Source organism: Microplitis demolitor, chromosome 7 (assembly GCF_026212275.2).
Source record: "Microplitis demolitor isolate Queensland-Clemson2020A chromosome 7, iyMicDemo2.1a, whole genome shotgun sequence".
NCBI classification, from domain to species: domain Eukaryota; kingdom Metazoa; phylum Arthropoda; class Insecta; order Hymenoptera; family Braconidae; genus Microplitis; species Microplitis demolitor.
This window is the reverse complement of record NC_068551.1, coordinates 21,874,868-21,893,276: the sequence shown is the minus strand read 5'-3', so window position 1 is coordinate 21,893,276 and position 18,409 is coordinate 21,874,868. Positions and strand designations below refer to the sequence as shown.

Below are 18,409 nucleotides of genomic sequence, written 5' to 3'. Positions count from 1 at the left end.
ACGCGTTTTAAATAAATATATATTAATATATATACATATGTATGTATATATAGGCATTACATGTAATTAGATGCCGTAAGTTAATTGTCAGCTTGGTTAATTTCCGAGTGTGAAATAATTGCGCAAGAATCGAATTTGGTAAAGCGGCGTAATGTGATTGATTGATTAATTAACTTATTGATTAATTATAGAGATTTTTCTAGATAAATAGAAGCTCAAAATACCAAATCATTCCTTCCACCCGCTCCGGCCGTGTATTTACTGTACTTGTACCGCATCTCATATTATTTTAATATATATTAATGCACATACTTACTGTACATCATGATCATGAATTTTAAAAAAAAATAAATCACCGCCAATTATTTCATAAAGTTATTAAATGTTTAACATAATTTTTGTACTGTTTAGCACACATTTAATATAAATATATGAATATATTATTGACTTTATATTTATGTAATGTATGAAAATAAGTTGTAATTTTGTCGAACCGGAAATTATTTTTTTTGTGTGAATATGAAGGGTGTAAGTGAAGGCTTTCTGCGGTTAATTAATAAAAAATAATGTTGTCAAAGCTTTGATATTTGTTTATATTTATCCTGATTTTATTTATCATAATATATGACAATACATATTTTTTTATTTTTCAATTTATAATTTTTTTTTTTTTTTTTTTTTTTTTTTTTTTGATGGTGATGGTGATGTTTGCTGAAACAAATTTTTTAAATTAATATGGGAACTAAATAATTTTAATTATTGTAAGGAGTAAAAAAAAAAATCAGGAAGTGAACGAAATTGTGTCATCTTTTAATCAGGACTCTAGCCAATTACTCATCAGATAAATTTATATTTTTTTTTACAATAATATGGGGTTGAAAAATTGAAGGAAATTCTTACCAATAAAAATTCTTTGAAATTTGGAGGCTGGTATTTTATTTTCTTGCTGAAAGTTGGAGCTGTAAGAAAAATTTTAGTTAATTTTCAAATGAAGACAAAAAAAAAAAAAAATTTGTTTAAAGAAACGAATCTGAGAAAATTTTGACATCAAATTGAGGTTATCAGAAATGTATATCAGATAGACATATCGTTATTCATTGAACAAATTGAAGACTAAATATAATTGTCATCAAAATTCTTACCAAGTACTTGCATATTCCGTCTTGAAACTTATCTGCAAACGCCATTTCTATTTGAGGTCTTCGTCACTGATGACTAAAAGAGAAAAATTATTATTTAATTTTTAATTGTATTGAGAAAAAATCTAGTGATGTTTTTATAAAATAATCAGTTTAGATTTCGACATCAATGTTAATCAGTCCCGAAAGATGTAAGCATCACATAAAAAATAAAATAAATGAATACAATTTTTAGAAATTTACTTACCAACTATTAAATAGACATCCATCGAAACTCAATCTCTCCTCCATCATCACTGGTCTGAATCAAAAATAAATAACAATCATGTAAAATTTGATTTCCATAAGTGAAAATAAAATAATAATTTTAAAAAGTAATCTGTGTAAATTGAATTGACATCAACTGTTAATCAGGGTTACAGGCACCTCATACTTCGTCATTCATTGAATAAATAAATGACTAAATATAATTGTCATTGATATTAACTTACCAAGTACTTGTACATCCCCGTCTTGAAGTTTATCTGCATACATCATTTTTGACTCCTATGAAAAAAAAACTCATAAATATTCACTTGCATAAAAAATAAAATTAAATATAAAAAAAAATATAAGTCAGTAAAATTTGACATCAATATTAATCAGTCCCGAAAGATGTAAACATCATATAAATTTATCAACTTAAATAAATATGACATTTAATAAACTTACAAAAAATATGAAATTGCTTCTTTCTACCCCGCGATTAAATCTTGCGGCGTCCTCGCTTGCTATTGATCTGTAAAATAAATATATTTTTTTTTAGTAATAAGAACAATAACGCATATTAATTACTGGCAATTGAATTGATTATCTTTTCAGTACACGTTGGGAAAATTTGACATCAATATTTATCAGCCCCGAAAGATGTGATCATCATTTTAAAAATAAATTTGAATTTAACAAAAATATTCGACCGATTTTTTTAAAAATAAATAATAATTATAATAATAATAAAAATAATACGTACTTATTTATAAATCCAATGGATTTGAAATGTCGACAGTTAAAAACATCGATTTGAATATTAAACATCTGGGATTAACTTTTAAATAAATCCATGTCTCAACCAGCTGCTATCGGTATTACTGTGACCTGGAATCGAGTTAAAAAAATAATTATAATTTACACTTAAACAACTCTATTATACTTCAAGTTTTATTTAAAACATTCACTTGTATTTTTATTTTTTTTTTAGACTTATCGTTTATCGATATATTAAAGAAATAAAATAATAATGATTAAGTAAAGTGAAATATTTATGGTTGAGAAAACCAATTTCCAAAGAATACGGCTCATTATTTATGACGACAATATAAAAGTATCTGCGGCATCAATTTAAAGCAAAAAAAAGTATCAGATGAAATAATTGTGATTTGTTATCAGTACGAAGAAGCGCTATTGAGAAGACAATTGCCATCGGCAATCTGATACTGGAGTAGATGTTAAGTCCTCCCACCCCCAGCCCATCCTTATTTTTATTTATATTTCTATTATTTTAAATTTGAAGCTCACGTTTATTAATTGTGTCAACAAGTCATTCAACTGCCTAACACAGCTCAGATTTTTAAAAAACAAACCGCGACAACCAGATATTAGCTAGTGTATAAATATATATATATATGTTTAGGTTGTCTTCGGTATCAATTCAAGCTCTGAGCTGCTTGTACAACAACAAATTAGTTAGTTTTCTCGTTTATCATTTATTATATTATCAGTGATAGATTTTTAATTGGTCATTGTTCATATTTATGAATCATTGTTATGATTAATTATATATAGATTATATACCTACATTTTTATTAGAGTTTTTCTATTCATTCTCCATAACTGCAGACGATAGAAGACGCAAAATATTATTTTGCATTAAATAAATAATAAGTTTTTTTTTTTTTTTTTTTTTTTTAAAGTACTACGGTAGCTTTTAATTTTTTAGTTTAATTTAAAAAAAAGAAAACTAATTAAAAATAATAATTTGTAGCCAGTAATTAAAATTATGACAGAATTAATTACAAAATTTTTAATTTTATAGGAAAAGTTTATAAAAATACTGAATTTTATAAGTCGAAAAAAATTATCAAATATTTGGAAAAATACTTTAATAATTTTTAGTCAAATTTTGACTCAGGGGTTTAATAAATAATTTTTATTTAATTTGTCTTTCGTCTAGGAAAAAATAAAAATTGATTAATTTTTTTTTTTTGGCGCGAAAAAAATAAGTGACGTTTGACGATGACGAAAATTAAATGTAAGTCTACCGTAATACCTTAAGTATAAAAGATAAAAATTTCAAATAAAATAAAATAAAAAAGTAGTTGCTGTAAAAAAATATATATTACAAAAAAAATTCACTCCCCCCCAAAAGATCATTAAAAAAATGTCAATTAAATTTTCCTGTTCTGAAATAAAATATTTACAGATGTTGGTCAGACAAATCTATAGATGTATAGAGAAACCCCACCCAATTTGAATTCAATATTATAAGATTTTGAAATAACATTTTGTCAATCTACTCACCTCATAATTAGTGGACTAGTGGAATTCATTGACTAGTGGATTCAAGAAAGAAAGATTATCTTGTGATTGATGTCCCATCCGCCGTTAAAGAATGTTGTAATAACAAATGCTCAAAATTCATATTGTAGTATTTTGTAGTTACTGTAATACTTTTGTTCTTTTTTTCCAAAGCTAGTTTTAGTTGCTTTTGTACTTGTGATTTTTATTTTATTTAAATAATTGATTGATCAAGAGAAAGATTTTTGTCAATCTCATTAAATGTTTAAAAAAAAAAAAAAATAGTATTGATGAAAAAAAAAAAAAAAAAAAAGGAATATAAATGTTGGTTTGCTTTTGAGATTTTATTGATAAATTGATCCAAGCAAATTAATAATAAGTATTAGCGTGAGACAGATTCACATCTAAGGTGAAGACAATTAAATTAAAAATATATCTCAGTTGATTACTATATAAATAATTATATGTCTTACTAGTCAAAAAAACTCTAATTAATATCTATTTAATATGTAAATCATGTCATATATTTATATGTATTGATACCTTTGCGTACTTAATACATGTACTTATTTATGGCATAATTTATTTTGAGAATAAATTCCTCAACGAAAAAAATAACGGACAAAAATTTCCTCTCATTACTAAACATAATAATTAAATTATAATTTCGCTTCGGTTTATCAGACTTATAGACTAATTTTCAAAAAAGAAAAAAAAAATTGCTGATTTTTTTTCTGAGCTTACAATGACGTAATCATTGAATTTTTATTTATAAGTTCAAGTTTATTTTATTTATGATATAAAATTATCATCCAATCAATTCAGTGTCAAGATAATTTGATGAATGCTATTAATTTCCGCCTAATTACTTTTTTTAATTAATTAATTTAATTAAATACCCCCCAGAATTTTTTTTTGCGTAAAAATAATAAAATAAATACATATAGAAAAATAAATAGTGAAAAACTATCGGAAAAAAAATACTGCTAAGTGGAATTGAATTAAATTTAAATTACAAGTATAAGATCAATTTTAAAAATTATTGGAGAGGCACCGTTTTTAGGACACTTTAATAATTTAAATAAATTAATTTGTAAAAGACACAATCACAATTAATTTTTTGAATGATTAGAGATATTTTGCTCCCACTATTAAAGTGGAAATTTTATTTCTTTTTAAGAATTAAAATAAAATTCTAAAGGTCCAAAAATGGTACCTCTACTTAATTTTCAAAGTGACTAGCTATCAGAACACATTTACCTAATTATCTTAACTGTAATTGATTGAAATTAAAACCATAATTACTTGTTATTAAATTAATCAATTACTGTATAATTAAAAGGATTCAAATAAATCGATGATATAAAAACTAATCGATATTTATTACAATTTTTAGTATCAATTAAAAATTTCTAAAATATATAATCCCTTTAATTATAAACGTACTTATTAATTTTAATTTCTCTTTGTTTAAATTTAAACTTAATTTGCCTTTAAGTAGATAACATTGGAAACGTTTCACGGAAGATTTATTTTGCGTGCTCATGCACAGTAATTACTCATTGTTCTAATGAATAAATTGAAATATCTAAGACTTAATATAATAATAATAATATAAACCATGTTAGTAATTAATATTTGTTAGTTAATGTGATGATTTAGTCATCAAAATAAACCTGATGATAAATTTAAATGACAGATAGATCCTATTAATAAATATAGATCTAGATCTAGGTCAAAATCTAGACTAGACCTGGATCTCTAGTCTAAAAATTAAATATTTACTTTTTCTGTACGAATTTACAGGAAATAATTACGGCCGATATCAATCAAGACGGTAATTTTCCAATTGATTGCATTGAAAAAAAAATAATAATGATAATAATGGAGTCATGATAATTAAGATTATCAATTTATAATCGTTCTACACACATATCGGTAATACTGTCCTTTTATCTGAGTTTATCCTTTTCCATATTTCGTAATCATATTATCATTATTATTATTATCATTATAATAAATGATTAATTGTTTATTAATTAATTAATTAATATATTAATTTATCAGGTTTTTAAATTAGTGATCGTGTCTAATAACGTCGTCGTTTATTTGGAAATTCTTCCTGACGATTACGGTCATTGCCGCCTTGCCAACGACCACCACCACCAACTCCGTTATTACCACGATTGTTACCACCGCCGCCAACGCCACCCATGTTGTTCATATCAACCCGCATATCCATAAGGTCCATTATTGGTCCACGATCATCATAACCCCCGGTACCGTGATTCGCACGATCCATATTATTATACGCGTCCATGAACGATTTAGGATCCTAATTGTTTACAATTTTCATATTTTTTTTTTTTTTTTTTTTTGTATAAAAAAATAATTTTTCAAAGTTTAAATATACGACGAAGTCACGGTAATTAAAACGTTTACATTTAAACGTTTAATAGTGTAATTGCATTGAAGATTATTGGGATGTTAACCATAAATAGATTTATTATGGTTTTTTGATTAAAGGTGACCATCCATCACACAGCAGCAGATCATCGTCAATATCACATAGAAAAGAAAGGGGAAAAAAATAATGTTAGAGAATAATTTAACCGTCATAACAATCTTTTTTGTTAACATTAACACGCGATTTCATTACGATACTTAATATATTTAAGAGGTTCAAAGCAGATCGCTAGATCGCTACTTGTTAAAGTCCTTCGGATTTATCATAAGTTATACAGTATATATTTAACCGACAAAAATGCCCAACGACGCATTGCCGATAAATAATTATACTTTTATACTATAAAGTTCATGCACCACGTCAACGAGACTATTCATCACAGTTATGTCCCATTTGTCGAAAGATATCAATTATTGTAATATATCAATGTCCTAGTAGAAAACCTCCTAGCTCGAAATTTTAAATAAAATTGTCATTTTTGTTTACGATAATTAGTCAGTACTTTTGGAATTTGAGGCAGTTGTATTATCTAGTGTGCTCTGTCTTCAACTCCAATCACCTTAAACATTTGTAACTAGGATAGTTGTTCCTACAACCCATTGGTCTGTGGAATGATTCTACCAATAGCTATTCCAAATATATGTAAAAATGAATTTGTTTAGAGTAATCCGACCTACATGTTAATTACGCGCACTTTGATGTCTCTCCCTCATTTTACACCAGCCAAAATATATAAAGTGAAATATTTGCCACTAATATCTCAATTTCTCGATTGGTAGGGGCGTAAATTAATATTTTTACAGAGATATTTCACCTAATATACTTTGACTAAGAGATAAAGGAGACACCCACTTTGATTATCAATATGTCGCTCCCAATTAGTTAAAAATTATGATTTTTTACCGCTTAATTAAAATAAATTACAGTAATAATTTAATCATTTCATCCTGTGAAAAAAATGGAGTTTGAAGATTTACTGACAAGGACTTTGATATATTTATATTAATTATTTAATTAAAATGAATATTGAAAGATCAATAATTACAATGAGTAGCTAAGAGACTTGATCAGGGTCACTTTGTCAACTCAAAATAATTAAAACTTTCGATAATAAATTTGTATATATTAATTCAACTCTAGTCTACCTAAGACGTAAAACACTACGACGCAATTCCTTATGATTAAAATAAAAATGGTTGGGCATTTTTTTGTGGTCTGTATAATTAGACAAGATGGTTGTAAACCTGTATAAAAATAATCAAGTATCATTACAGCTAGTTTTTTTTTTACCAGGAAACAAATGCACTCAGAGATATAAAACAGAGTCTTTGCCTGCACACATGGAGATATCGATCCTGACATGTTGAAATTATTTTTCTTTCTGTTTTAAATAAACAATCAAGAGATAATTAATCTTATCATTAAGCTGCCTATTAAGACATACGAATTGCGCGGTCCATTGTAACAAAAATTGATTATCAATTTTATATAAAAATTAAACTCCTCGACTACTGGTTTGTACATTTGCTGTACGTAGTCAGATTTTTATGGTCATTAAATTAAAGAGTGAACTCTTTTATAAAATTTATAAATTTTTCGTTTATTTTTTTCCCTCCCCAAGAAAAATAATTCTTATCAATAATCAACTGCTCAGCAGTTAAAATTTTCGAGCCGACTACCGGGAGTACAAAATTTAATGTATAATTTAATATACATAAATTTATTCATATACATATATATGATATATATACATATATTGTATTCAGGGCAGCCGATTAAATTCCAAATGATTTATAAAAATAAATGTTTAAATAAAATAAATTTTTTTGTGCAAAAACTTGCACGCTGATGTTGAGGCATAAAAATATTAATTAATTTTGTTTGAGTAATTTTACCGATGGTATATATAGATATATATTTTAGTAATTGTGTAAGCGAACGTATCGCAAATCAAGATAAATGCCAGCCGATAACTCCATGCGGTTATGTTCTAATTTAAAAATTTTATTTCAACAGAAACCAGATAATTTTTTAAAATAATTAAAAATTACTTTGCGCAGTGAGCAGAGAGTAATGAACTGTATTGCAGGCACAAGAACTCTGTTAGCATCATGTTCATCAGAAGAGTTAACGCGCATTTAGATTACGGACAAATTTATTCATGTCTTTCATCTTATCATGCAAAAAAAAAAAAAAAAATTAAAAATTAATATCGACTGTTATCGATAAATAAAAATAACTACGAGCAATTTCTAGCGATTATTAAATTTCGATCCTCGGATTATTTAAATCGTAATTTTGTTAAAAAAATATTACTTTTTTTTTTGACTAGAATGTTAACACTGAAACGTCAATTGATTTCAAGTGATACGAGTATGAGCATGATTATCAACTAATGTATGAGAAAAAGAAATTTAATTCAAGAAAAATAATTTTTAGTTTAAAAGAATAAAAATACGTTACCACTGGCAAGTTGTTTCCGCCTGTAACATAAAAAAAAAAATTGTTTTAGCTTCAGAATCGCGACAGAAACAAGTGGGCGATGAGACTGATTGTTGGGTTTTATGAGTATCAAGTTATAGAAAAAAATATTTACCATCTGGTCCGGGATAAACGTCTCGGTCGTTGGGACCAGCGGTGTCGTAATTTTTGTTACCACCGCCACCACCACCTCCGCCGCGCATTGCCTGTTCCTGTAAAAATTAAAAAACGTTCATTAGTAAAATAAAATTATTGATCAGAAATTTTCCTGAGTGAGATTACGAACCTGCATGAAAAGATTATTTTCTTGCTGACGTCTGTGTAATTCTTCTTCTTGACGACGAATTCTCATGGCCATTTCTTCTTGCTGACGGCGTTGAACTTCTTCTTCACGTGACCGTCGTTCCTGAGCTTGTCGCTCCTTCATTTCCCACTCGCGCTTCTGTCTTTCGCGGTCTGCTTCCCGAATACGTAGCTCTGTAAATGAAATCATGAGTAAAAAATAGTAATTTATTTAAATAAAATAAATTATTTAAATAGTCGATTGTTCCCAAAAGTTTTGGCACACGTAAAGCAATTAGAATACAATCGTGCTTCCTGATTGGGACTTATTTTACTCTACCCTGGTTTAATTATACATTTGGCACTTGATGATTATAAAGTAAATCACTCAAGCGTGGCGGCAGGGATGTGATTTGAATAAATTTAAGAGCAGGGAAACTTACGTTCACGAAGTAACTCGGTTTCGTGCTCGTATCTAGCGAACTCCATTTGAGCTTCGAGTTTTTCTTCCTCCATGGCCATTTCACGTTTGAGCGCCTTTTCTTTTTGTTTGTACAACTCGTGCAATTGCTTCCATCTTGTTCCGTACTCGTGTTCAAAGCTGCCGGGTTGAGCGAATCGTGGTCCGATTTCACGGGCTTTGAAGAAGTCAGGATTTTTCCGTGGAATATTTTTGTCTGGGTAACCGTCAATGTCATCTTGTTGCTCGAGTGACTCGACAACGACCGGTCTTAATGATCTATAAAAATAATAAATAAATTTACATAAATAAATAAATTATAAGAATAAAAAAAATAATACTAAAGTTAGCCGACGTTCAATAATTTGTGGAGTTTTTAAAAAAAAAAATATTTGAAAAAATTGGACATATAGTTCATTAAATTTCCTACATGTGCATATTTTTAGTTTCTTTTTTTTGTAATTTATTTGATAAGAAAAAAAATCCGAAAATTTTGAATCTGCTAACTTTAGGATCATAAAAAAAATATATTGATATTATTGAAAGTGTATCCGAATTTTTGGCACACAGTAAAATGTAATAATTTAAACCATGCTTCCTATTCGGACTATTAATTTTCCCCTAATCAAAAGTAATATTTGGCACTTGTATAATCAAAAATAAATCAAACAAGCGTGGCGTCGGGGTACCTATTGAGTAAAAATAAAAAAAACTTACGCAGTGAGGAAGTAACAGCCTTCGTTACATTTTCTGAGAGCCATTTGAGCAGATGGTTTGCGTACGTATTCGACAATCCCCTCGCCCATGCTCTTTCCTCTGTCGTCAACGATGACAATAGCTCGTTCTATTTCACCGAAAACGCTGAAGGATTTCTCCAGTAACTCATTGGACACCCAGGGTGTGAGATTTTTGACTTTTATCGCCGAAGAGTGTGGAGAAAATCTCACTCTTATTGGACGGCCTTTGCGCATCGTTCCATCCAACTCATGCTTGGCTTTCTCAGCATTTATTCTGTAATCCTATAAATTTTTTTCGTTACTCCGAAGTCCAGGATTCAATACAATAAATATTTTTTTTTGTAACAGTATCATAACTTTTAAAAAAAAGCAGCCGTGGGGTATTATCACTAAAGCTCAGACGGTAATTTTTATAATCATTTAGATCCAGAATTCTTTGGATTAAAAAAAAAATTATAATAAGAATAAAATTGAGGAAATTTACCATTCGAAGAAATGCGAAATTCTTTTCCTTGTTGACAAACAGCTCGGATATTTCTCCATACGGGCTGAACATGCTTTTGATCTCTTCCTCGCTGATGTCGTTGGTCAAATTACCCACGTACAGACGGTTGCGGCCACTGAATTTTTTTTCCGCGGTGTCTTGAGGCGGAAGATCGTGTGTCGGTCCATTGAGACTCATTATTCTCTCCATTAATCGGTCCTACGACAGAATTAAAAATAAATTTCAAGGTATTCAGGTGTAAATATATATCAGCAAAGTTGGCGGGCATCTGACAATTTTTTACATTTTAGAATAAAATATAATTTTGACAAAAAAATTTAAAAATGGATTTTGTCTGCTAAATTTACACTCATAAATATTTGAATTTGAAAATCCTAAAAAAAAAAATTTACCTCCTGAGATCTGTTTCCCATATTCCTGTCACCGCCACCACCACCTCCACGACCACCGCGTCCGCCTCCACGGCCTCCTCCGCCGCGGCCACCGCTTCCTCGGTTATCACCACGACCATCACCTCCGCGGCCATCGCCTCTACCATCACGACCATCGCCACCATCATGACCTGGCGGTCCTGCACCCATGATACCCGCTCCCATGTTATCAGGCATACCCTGATCGTCCATCATAGAGTCGTTCATTTTCATCTTTAAAAAAAAAAAAAAATCAAATGAAATTACAATTAATAACCTACTGAAAATAATTTGCAGATAATTAAGTTTAAAAAAATTAATGAATTAAAAATGGCAGCCATACTGTGCACGCACCGCGTGGTAAAGAAAATGGCGCCGAAAACCGACGCTACAAAATTCTAATTAGGTGGAATTTAATTTTTGAAAAAATGAATTACCTGCATGTCATTATTTCTTTGTCCACCTCCACCACCTCCACCTCGGCCACCAGAAAATCTGGAACCTTTACGACCACGTCCTCCACGGCCTCCTCCGCCTCCACCACCACCGCCACCACCTTGATTCTGTCCTTGCCGCTGATTATTGTCATTGCTATTTTCCTGAGACGGATTCACGTTTTCCGGTTTAGTCTCAGTGTCCATTGTTAATTAATGACTGATATTTAATATTTATTACTTATAATTTATCAGTGAACCATAAAAAAATTTTAATTCAATAACAATGGCTTCATAAGCACGACGCGGCTTATGAAGACGTAGAAAATATAAAGCTAGTACTGAGCACTAGGATACGAAAACGAACTGTACTCGACGGCGACAACGGACAAAGAGAGAGCGGAAAGGGTGAGCTGTGAGCTGATGGAGGGTAAACTTCCCACTCTTCATTACTCAAACGCAAAGAATTCTGGGATCACTGCTAGCCAATCAAATCCCATCACGTTGACACGTCATTGGATTAATTTATAGCAACTGCGCAACACAAAGTATCCGCACTAGCGCCGAATTTGAAAAGTCAAATTTCTCACCGGCTGACTGTCGGTAATTTATCATAAATTTCAAGAAATTATTCTGTAGTTGGTGCCATTGTCGAGTACTCGGTTATCCCGCCTTTTCTACACTCGTGAACAAAGAACGGAATAAACAATCGAGCTTGTATTCATTCTTGCACTTGCCGCAATTAATTGTCTTAATGATGAATAAATTAATATCTATAACAATCTACACTGCAACCGGATTAATTACCACAGAATTAATTTGGAAACTGTGGAAAAATTATTTAAGAGACAAAGTACTGAGTATTGAAGATGAAGATAAAGATAAAGAAGATGAAAATAATAAACTGATAAGTGAAGTATTTTTTTTTGCTGAAGATTCAATGGGATGCCGAGCGCACGCATCGAGGAAACGACCATGTGGTTCAAGATGTCCTATCAATTGTATCAAGTAATTTTTCAATTATTTATTATTATTTTATTTTATCAACAAATTTTCTAAATACGAATTTTTTCAATTTTTTACGCATATTTTTAAATGATACTAAAGTTAGCCGACGTTCAATTTTTGATTTTTTTTTTTTTTTTAATTAAATTTAAAAAAAAAAAAGTTTGAGAAAATTGCACCTAAAGTTTTTTTAATTTGCTACATGTGCATTTTTTTATTTATTTTTTTTTTTTTCCAATTTATTCATTGAAAAAAAAAAAAAAATGTTCAAATGTTTTTTTTTTTAAATTTAAAATTTGTATTATTTATTTTCAGTCGCATAATTCATTACATGGACAGCAGTACCAAGACCCTGGATGTCTGTATGTACATCGTAACATGTCAGGAAATAATAAACGCGATTTCGCGTGCCCACAAGAGGAAAGTAAACGTCCGAGTTATTGCTGACGCCAGTATGTCAGAAAATTCAGCATGTGGAGATCAGTTGACGCGTCTGAGACGTACAGGTATTTATTTAAATTTAAAAAAAAAAAAAATAATTGCCACTCAATCGCCAGCACAATAATTATTCTCAACACGGGTTTATTTATTAGGCATTAAAGTGAGGATCCAGCGATCAAAGGCCTCATTAATGCATCATAAATTCACCGTAAGTGATAAGCAGACTCTGATTTACGGGAGCACTAACTGGACAATGCAGGCTTTCTTTGGAAATTACGACGGAATAATTATTACCAACCAGAAAAAACTCGTTTATCCTTTCAATGATGAGTTTGACAGAATATGGGAAAGATTGAAATAAACTTCCAACACTGACATATATATATTTTAGATGATAAGTTAAATCAAGTATTGATAGATTTTAATTATCGCATTATTTATACGCTGAGTTCATTTTGATGCAGATCCAATCACTTAAATTTTTTCCCCTGACATTTAAAAATATCTGACAATTTTAAAAAGCAATTTTTTAATATCTCAATAAATATTTGATGAACGTTATCAATCATTCATAAGGTTGATAAATGAAATTAAAATAGCTTGATAAAAAATTAATCAGTAATTTATAATAATAAAATATAATTTCCTACTCGAGCGGATGGCAGAGCAATTTTAAATATTAACAGATAATTTGATTTAAACATCGGGACATTAAATGTATTACTGGTGCATTTACCTCAATATTTATAGCCATCTCGTAATAAATGTATGAGTCTATATATATTTATATATGTTGGGTAATTTAAAAGAGTTAAAACCATTTCTTTACACGATGCGCTCCATTATTATATCAGTATTACGACATGAACTTGAAAAATATACTTAAGCATAGGCCAGTTGCGTGGGTTACTCGTGTCTAAATGTATGTGCAAAAATACCCACACAATTTGTTATTAATATGCATATTAAATATAAATATACATATATATTTATCAGCCGTTAATTATTATTTAAATAATTTACCGAGTGCGTGATGCTGAGAAAAGTAAAAGTTTACGCAGGGAGAGATTTTCTAAGCCCTGGAAAATTTGATTGTTAATCGTCGATTAAATATATGATATATAAGAATACAATGTATGTGGATAGTGATGGACATGACATTTGGACGGCTATTCCTAATGCCAGATTTCTTTATAGTCGATGAGAGCAGAATGAACTCTACAATCAACACACTGTGAATATACTGCTGAGTACTTGGGGGTGTTGCCATGACAATCCTGACGTCACGCGCTCACTCCTTTCCTCCCGCTTTTTTCATCTCAATTCTCACAAGCTCTCACCTATTCGATCTTCTGAATATATATATATACATGTATTTTTTATTTTATTTATATGTATGTATACATTTACCGTGTCTCGAAATGATATTTGTCATCTGTATTTTTATTGTGATATAAAATTACTCGCGGTCGTGGCCAGTATTTAAATTTATATGTCGACTCATTTAATCCTTTTTTAGAACCCAGGGTTTGATAATTATCACACTTTCTCTTATGAAATTTGATATTTGTTTTACGCACTGTCGTAATTTTTATTATTGTACCCTTTACTCTGCTCGACTTGCATAAGTATTAAATTACTCAATTTTATTTATCAGCTTGTCATTTCAGTTTCCTAATTTATAATAAATGATAAATAGACATGTCCGTTTTGCCCCTTAGTTAAAAAAATTCTGGAAGGTCCGTTTTGTCTGTAAATTTTAATTTATAAATTTTGCATGGCCATCTTTCCCCAACTAAGATATCTACATATATTGAATTTTAAAAATATAATTTTCGCGGGTAAAAAAATTTAACTGAAAATAGTCGGAGTAAATATAAAAAAATAATTGGCCGTTGGTTAGATTTAATTAAATAAAAATATCTCGGATGCAGATTGAAAATAAAAAAAAAAAAATGGGACATGATACGATCTGATGAAATTAACCGTCGGTTAATAAAATATGTCACGGGTGGTTTTAAAATTAAAAAAAGATCAGTAACTATTACTGGGTATATTTAAAAATATTTAGTTAATTTGGTTTACTGCAAGTTAAATAAATGAAGCAGAGCCGAGAGTTTGTACTTTCCGAGTGTGATTTATTGTCGTGCTTGAATAATTCATATAGGAATTTATAAAATAAATATTAAGTACTTTTCACACAATCTAATATTAGAAATATTTAAAATATTGTTATATAAAGTATGATTTTATCACTCAGAACGAGAACGAGTGGCTTACATCGGCTAGTCTGGATTTATTTGTTCGCGATCACCGATTCGTTAAGCGGATTCCCCTTTTGGATATTTTTTTTTCTTTTTAATAAAATAAAGTGAAAGCAAGCGAATGTTGATAGTTTGAGAGGAAATTACGATAGCGCTTTGGTTATTTGAACGTTTAAACGTGAGGATAATCTCGGGTGTTAAAACCGTTGATAAATACCGACTCGAAATTTAGTAACAATTTAATTAGAATTTATGGATCGGTATATATATTTAGTTTGAGCCGTTGATTAAATTAACGGTAGCGTTAAAAAAAGCATTATTTAATCACGTTTAATTTAATTATACTCTGGATCTTATACATACATATAACATATATAAATATATTTATAACGACGGGAAGCTGCTCTCATAAAAAAATATAAAAGAAAAGAAAACTTACATCTTTTATACTTATTCTACGAAAATATATATATTTTTAGATTTATAAGCACGGGCTCACCCTCGGACAAAAAGTCCCAGCCCTTCTTAAAATAGAATTTTATAGATCTCATCATCATCCCTTAAAACCTGGCCCATTTTCTTTTTATTTTCTCCTATTCTATGTATCTACATATATATATAAATATATATGTGTATATTTAATAATAACGGTAGCAGTACAAGTATCTTGTCATTAGTTCCGTCTGGTTAAATTTGCTTTAAAAATTATAAAGCTCGCGGGTGGTCATTGGCTTCTGCTTATTTATTTACTTGTTCATCATATATGTAAAGTAAATAAATATATAGATATATAGATGTATATGTATTTGAATATATAAGGAAGAAGGGAATAAAGAACTCGCAGAGATTTAGTCAGCGAAAGATAAAATTTGTCATGGCTGAAAATGAATGTTTTTTTCTGGGAAAATATATAAATATGTATGCATGTATGACAGGAAAATATTTCAATTAATTCATGGAAATATCTAAAAGCCTTTTTACGATGTATATAAAAAAAATAATCCATCATATGGAATTTTTTTCCTCGTAGATTTTTCTCCGCGACGAAATTATCATTAATTTTCCCGTCTCGTTTACTCTTTTTAAGTTAGCTGAGCCATGACGTGTTTTAGACGTTATATTTTTCGTTTCTTTTGTACTTAGCATGTGGTTTTAATTTATTTAACCGAGGATTTAGTACTGCAGTAGTCACTCTTTTGTAACTTAGTAATCCTCTGGTGTATTATAAATTATAATGGTACGAGTGTTTGGTAAAATAAAATTTAGCGGGGTATTTTTCGCGTTTGCCTCATCGTTTTGATCAGTTAGTGTCCGGGTGACGTGCGTCACTCGAGATTATTGATGATAAAAAAAGTTTATTGCTATCAATCATGGAAACGCATCATTTCTTCGAGCGTGTCCACGTTTAAATTTTCTGGCAATAGAAAATGTTCTGTGAATTAAAACGTGTGTCCTTACGTTTATTCCCGCGAGAGCATCATCGTCGGCATCACAACACATCACGGTGACACATTTTAACACTTTGTGGCCTAGATAAATATTACTAGCCGATGTAATCAGACTAAATAAAATCTAATTATAAATTACTCATATATATTTTATTTATCTATTATCTGCTGCATTTATAATTTTAAAAAACAAACTCGTCATATCAGACAGCTCACTAAAAACAATTATCGCTTGTAATAATAAACTATAAAATATATTTACCTGATAATAAATTCCGCTAGTATTTTTAATAAAAAAATAAATAAGTTTATATTTGATGGGCTAATAAATATTTAAATCTTGTTTATCTTATGATGTTATGCTGCTGGCAGATTTTTATTTATAATTAAATTTATTTGAGTGAAAAAATATCCTCAAGTAGACTCGAACCGTCGAGCTTACGTTAATTAATACCTTGATATAACCATCAGCGAATTTCATAATAACTTTTAACGATTACTAACCGGCAATTTAATTTTCAAGTGTCATTACTCAACATTATTTTTAATTTCACTACAAATTTATATGATTATGTACTTTTAAATTTTAAAAATAAATAATAATTTTTTATATTTTTCTTGTGAGAAAAAAAATATAAATTCTTAGAAATAAAAGTTATGTAAGATAAATAAAATTATCAAGTTTGATATATTTTATTAAATAATAAATACGTAAGAAAAGTTATAAATCAGGATAAATATATATAGATATATATATTGGAGTGATATTATGTACGTGCAGACATAGACAATACAATAAATGTCAGTGAAATTGCACGTAGCATCTGTTATCATATATCGTTGATATATAGATCTGCGGAAATATATATATAAATATAATGAGGATGATGAAGCATCTTATGTTTGAGGATTTTGAACTCGGACATAAAAGAAGCACACGAGGAGTGAGTTCGCGTGAGTGTGAACGGCCTTTGAAAATCGAATTCTGTCACCGAATGCTCGTAGATATTATATATATGTATAGATAAAGTAACTGGTGGATCCTGGGTGGGTACAGTGCGTCTCCGCAGATCTTTGACGTCAGTAAAATAAAGCAACGTCGTAAAACGAGACCGGCCACCAACAGAAATACACGACTGCATCACGTCGGGTGGTTAAATATTGCCGCAACCGATGCAAGATGCCGGGTCGTAGACTGATAGAAGTGGAACATTGTCCGTATGATGATTTATAAATAGTACTTTATGTTACTGAAATAGATGGCGGGCCGTTGGACCTCACCGCGTTCGTAGATCGATCATAATTGTTATCATCCCCCGTGACGTACGAATACCAAAAGCTAAGTACCAGTTACTACCCTCCGTAGGTGCTGAAATTCGTCTCAAAATACTTCTTCATCTTCTTCTCCTTCTTCTTCTGCTTCTTCTTCTTCCTCTTCTTATTCTGAGTATCATTCACCACTTTTATTATTATTGTTATTATTATTTGATGCCGTAAAAAAAACTATATATATTGTATGGGATCAGTGCTCGATAATAGGCGGATTTTTCCATGCAAGTCATTCAAATGCGTCGAAGAATACGTCGACGGTAGTAGTGGGAGTAAAATTTTAAATTTTATTTTATTGATATGACTAAAACGGAAAAAAAAAAAAGACAATAAAATAATTCAGTGTATGGGATTAAATTTGCGGGATTAAACACAGGCTACAGTGTTTGACGGGTCAAAATAGCAGCGCTAATAATAGCAAGCGGGTTTGATTATAGAAATAATAATCCCAAAT

At 29.7% G+C, this 18,409-nt stretch overlaps 2 protein-coding genes across 3 annotated transcripts; one reads left to right on the top strand and one right to left on the bottom strand.

The window, feature by feature from the left end:
- Nucleotides 1–666: 666 nt before the first annotated feature.
- LOC103569479 (protein no-on-transient A) lies at nt 667–11,891 on the bottom strand. 2 transcript variants are annotated; one of them, XR_008404029.1, is made up of 15 exons: nt 11,472–11,889; nt 11,017–11,268; nt 10,604–10,822; nt 10,100–10,401; nt 9,366–9,661; nt 8,927–9,117; nt 8,756–8,852; nt 8,623–8,642; nt 2,149–2,273; nt 1,851–1,917; nt 1,631–1,685; nt 1,387–1,440; nt 1,143–1,215; nt 901–959; nt 667–711 (listed from the first exon to the last, which is right to left on the bottom strand). XR_008404029.1 is itself a non-coding variant. In XM_053740858.1 (9 exons), exons 1-9 carry the CDS (start codon nt 11,673–11,675, stop codon nt 5,782–5,784), a joined length of 1,827 nt encoding a protein of 608 aa, XP_053596833.1. In that variant the 5' UTR covers nt 11,676–11,891; the 3' UTR covers nt 5,056–5,781. The 2 variants fall into 2 exon arrangements, 1 of the variants encoding a protein (XP_053596833.1); XM_053740858.1 differs by lacking the exons at nt 667–711; nt 901–959; nt 1,143–1,215; ... (2 more) ...; nt 1,851–1,917; nt 2,149–2,273 and adding an exon at nt 5,056–6,027 and having other exon boundaries at nt 11,472–11,891.
- Nucleotides 11,892–12,168: 277 nt separating this feature from the next.
- Nucleotides 12,169–15,522, top strand: LOC103569481 (uncharacterized). The gene is made up of 3 exons (XM_008546797.3): nt 12,169–12,476; nt 12,789–12,979; nt 13,067–15,522. The coding sequence occupies exons 1-3, from the start codon at nt 12,223–12,225 to the stop codon at nt 13,273–13,275; spliced, it is 654 nt and encodes a 217-aa protein (XP_008545019.1). The 5' UTR covers nt 12,169–12,222; the 3' UTR covers nt 13,276–15,522.
- The last annotated feature ends 2,887 nt before the right edge of the window (nt 15,523–18,409 follow it).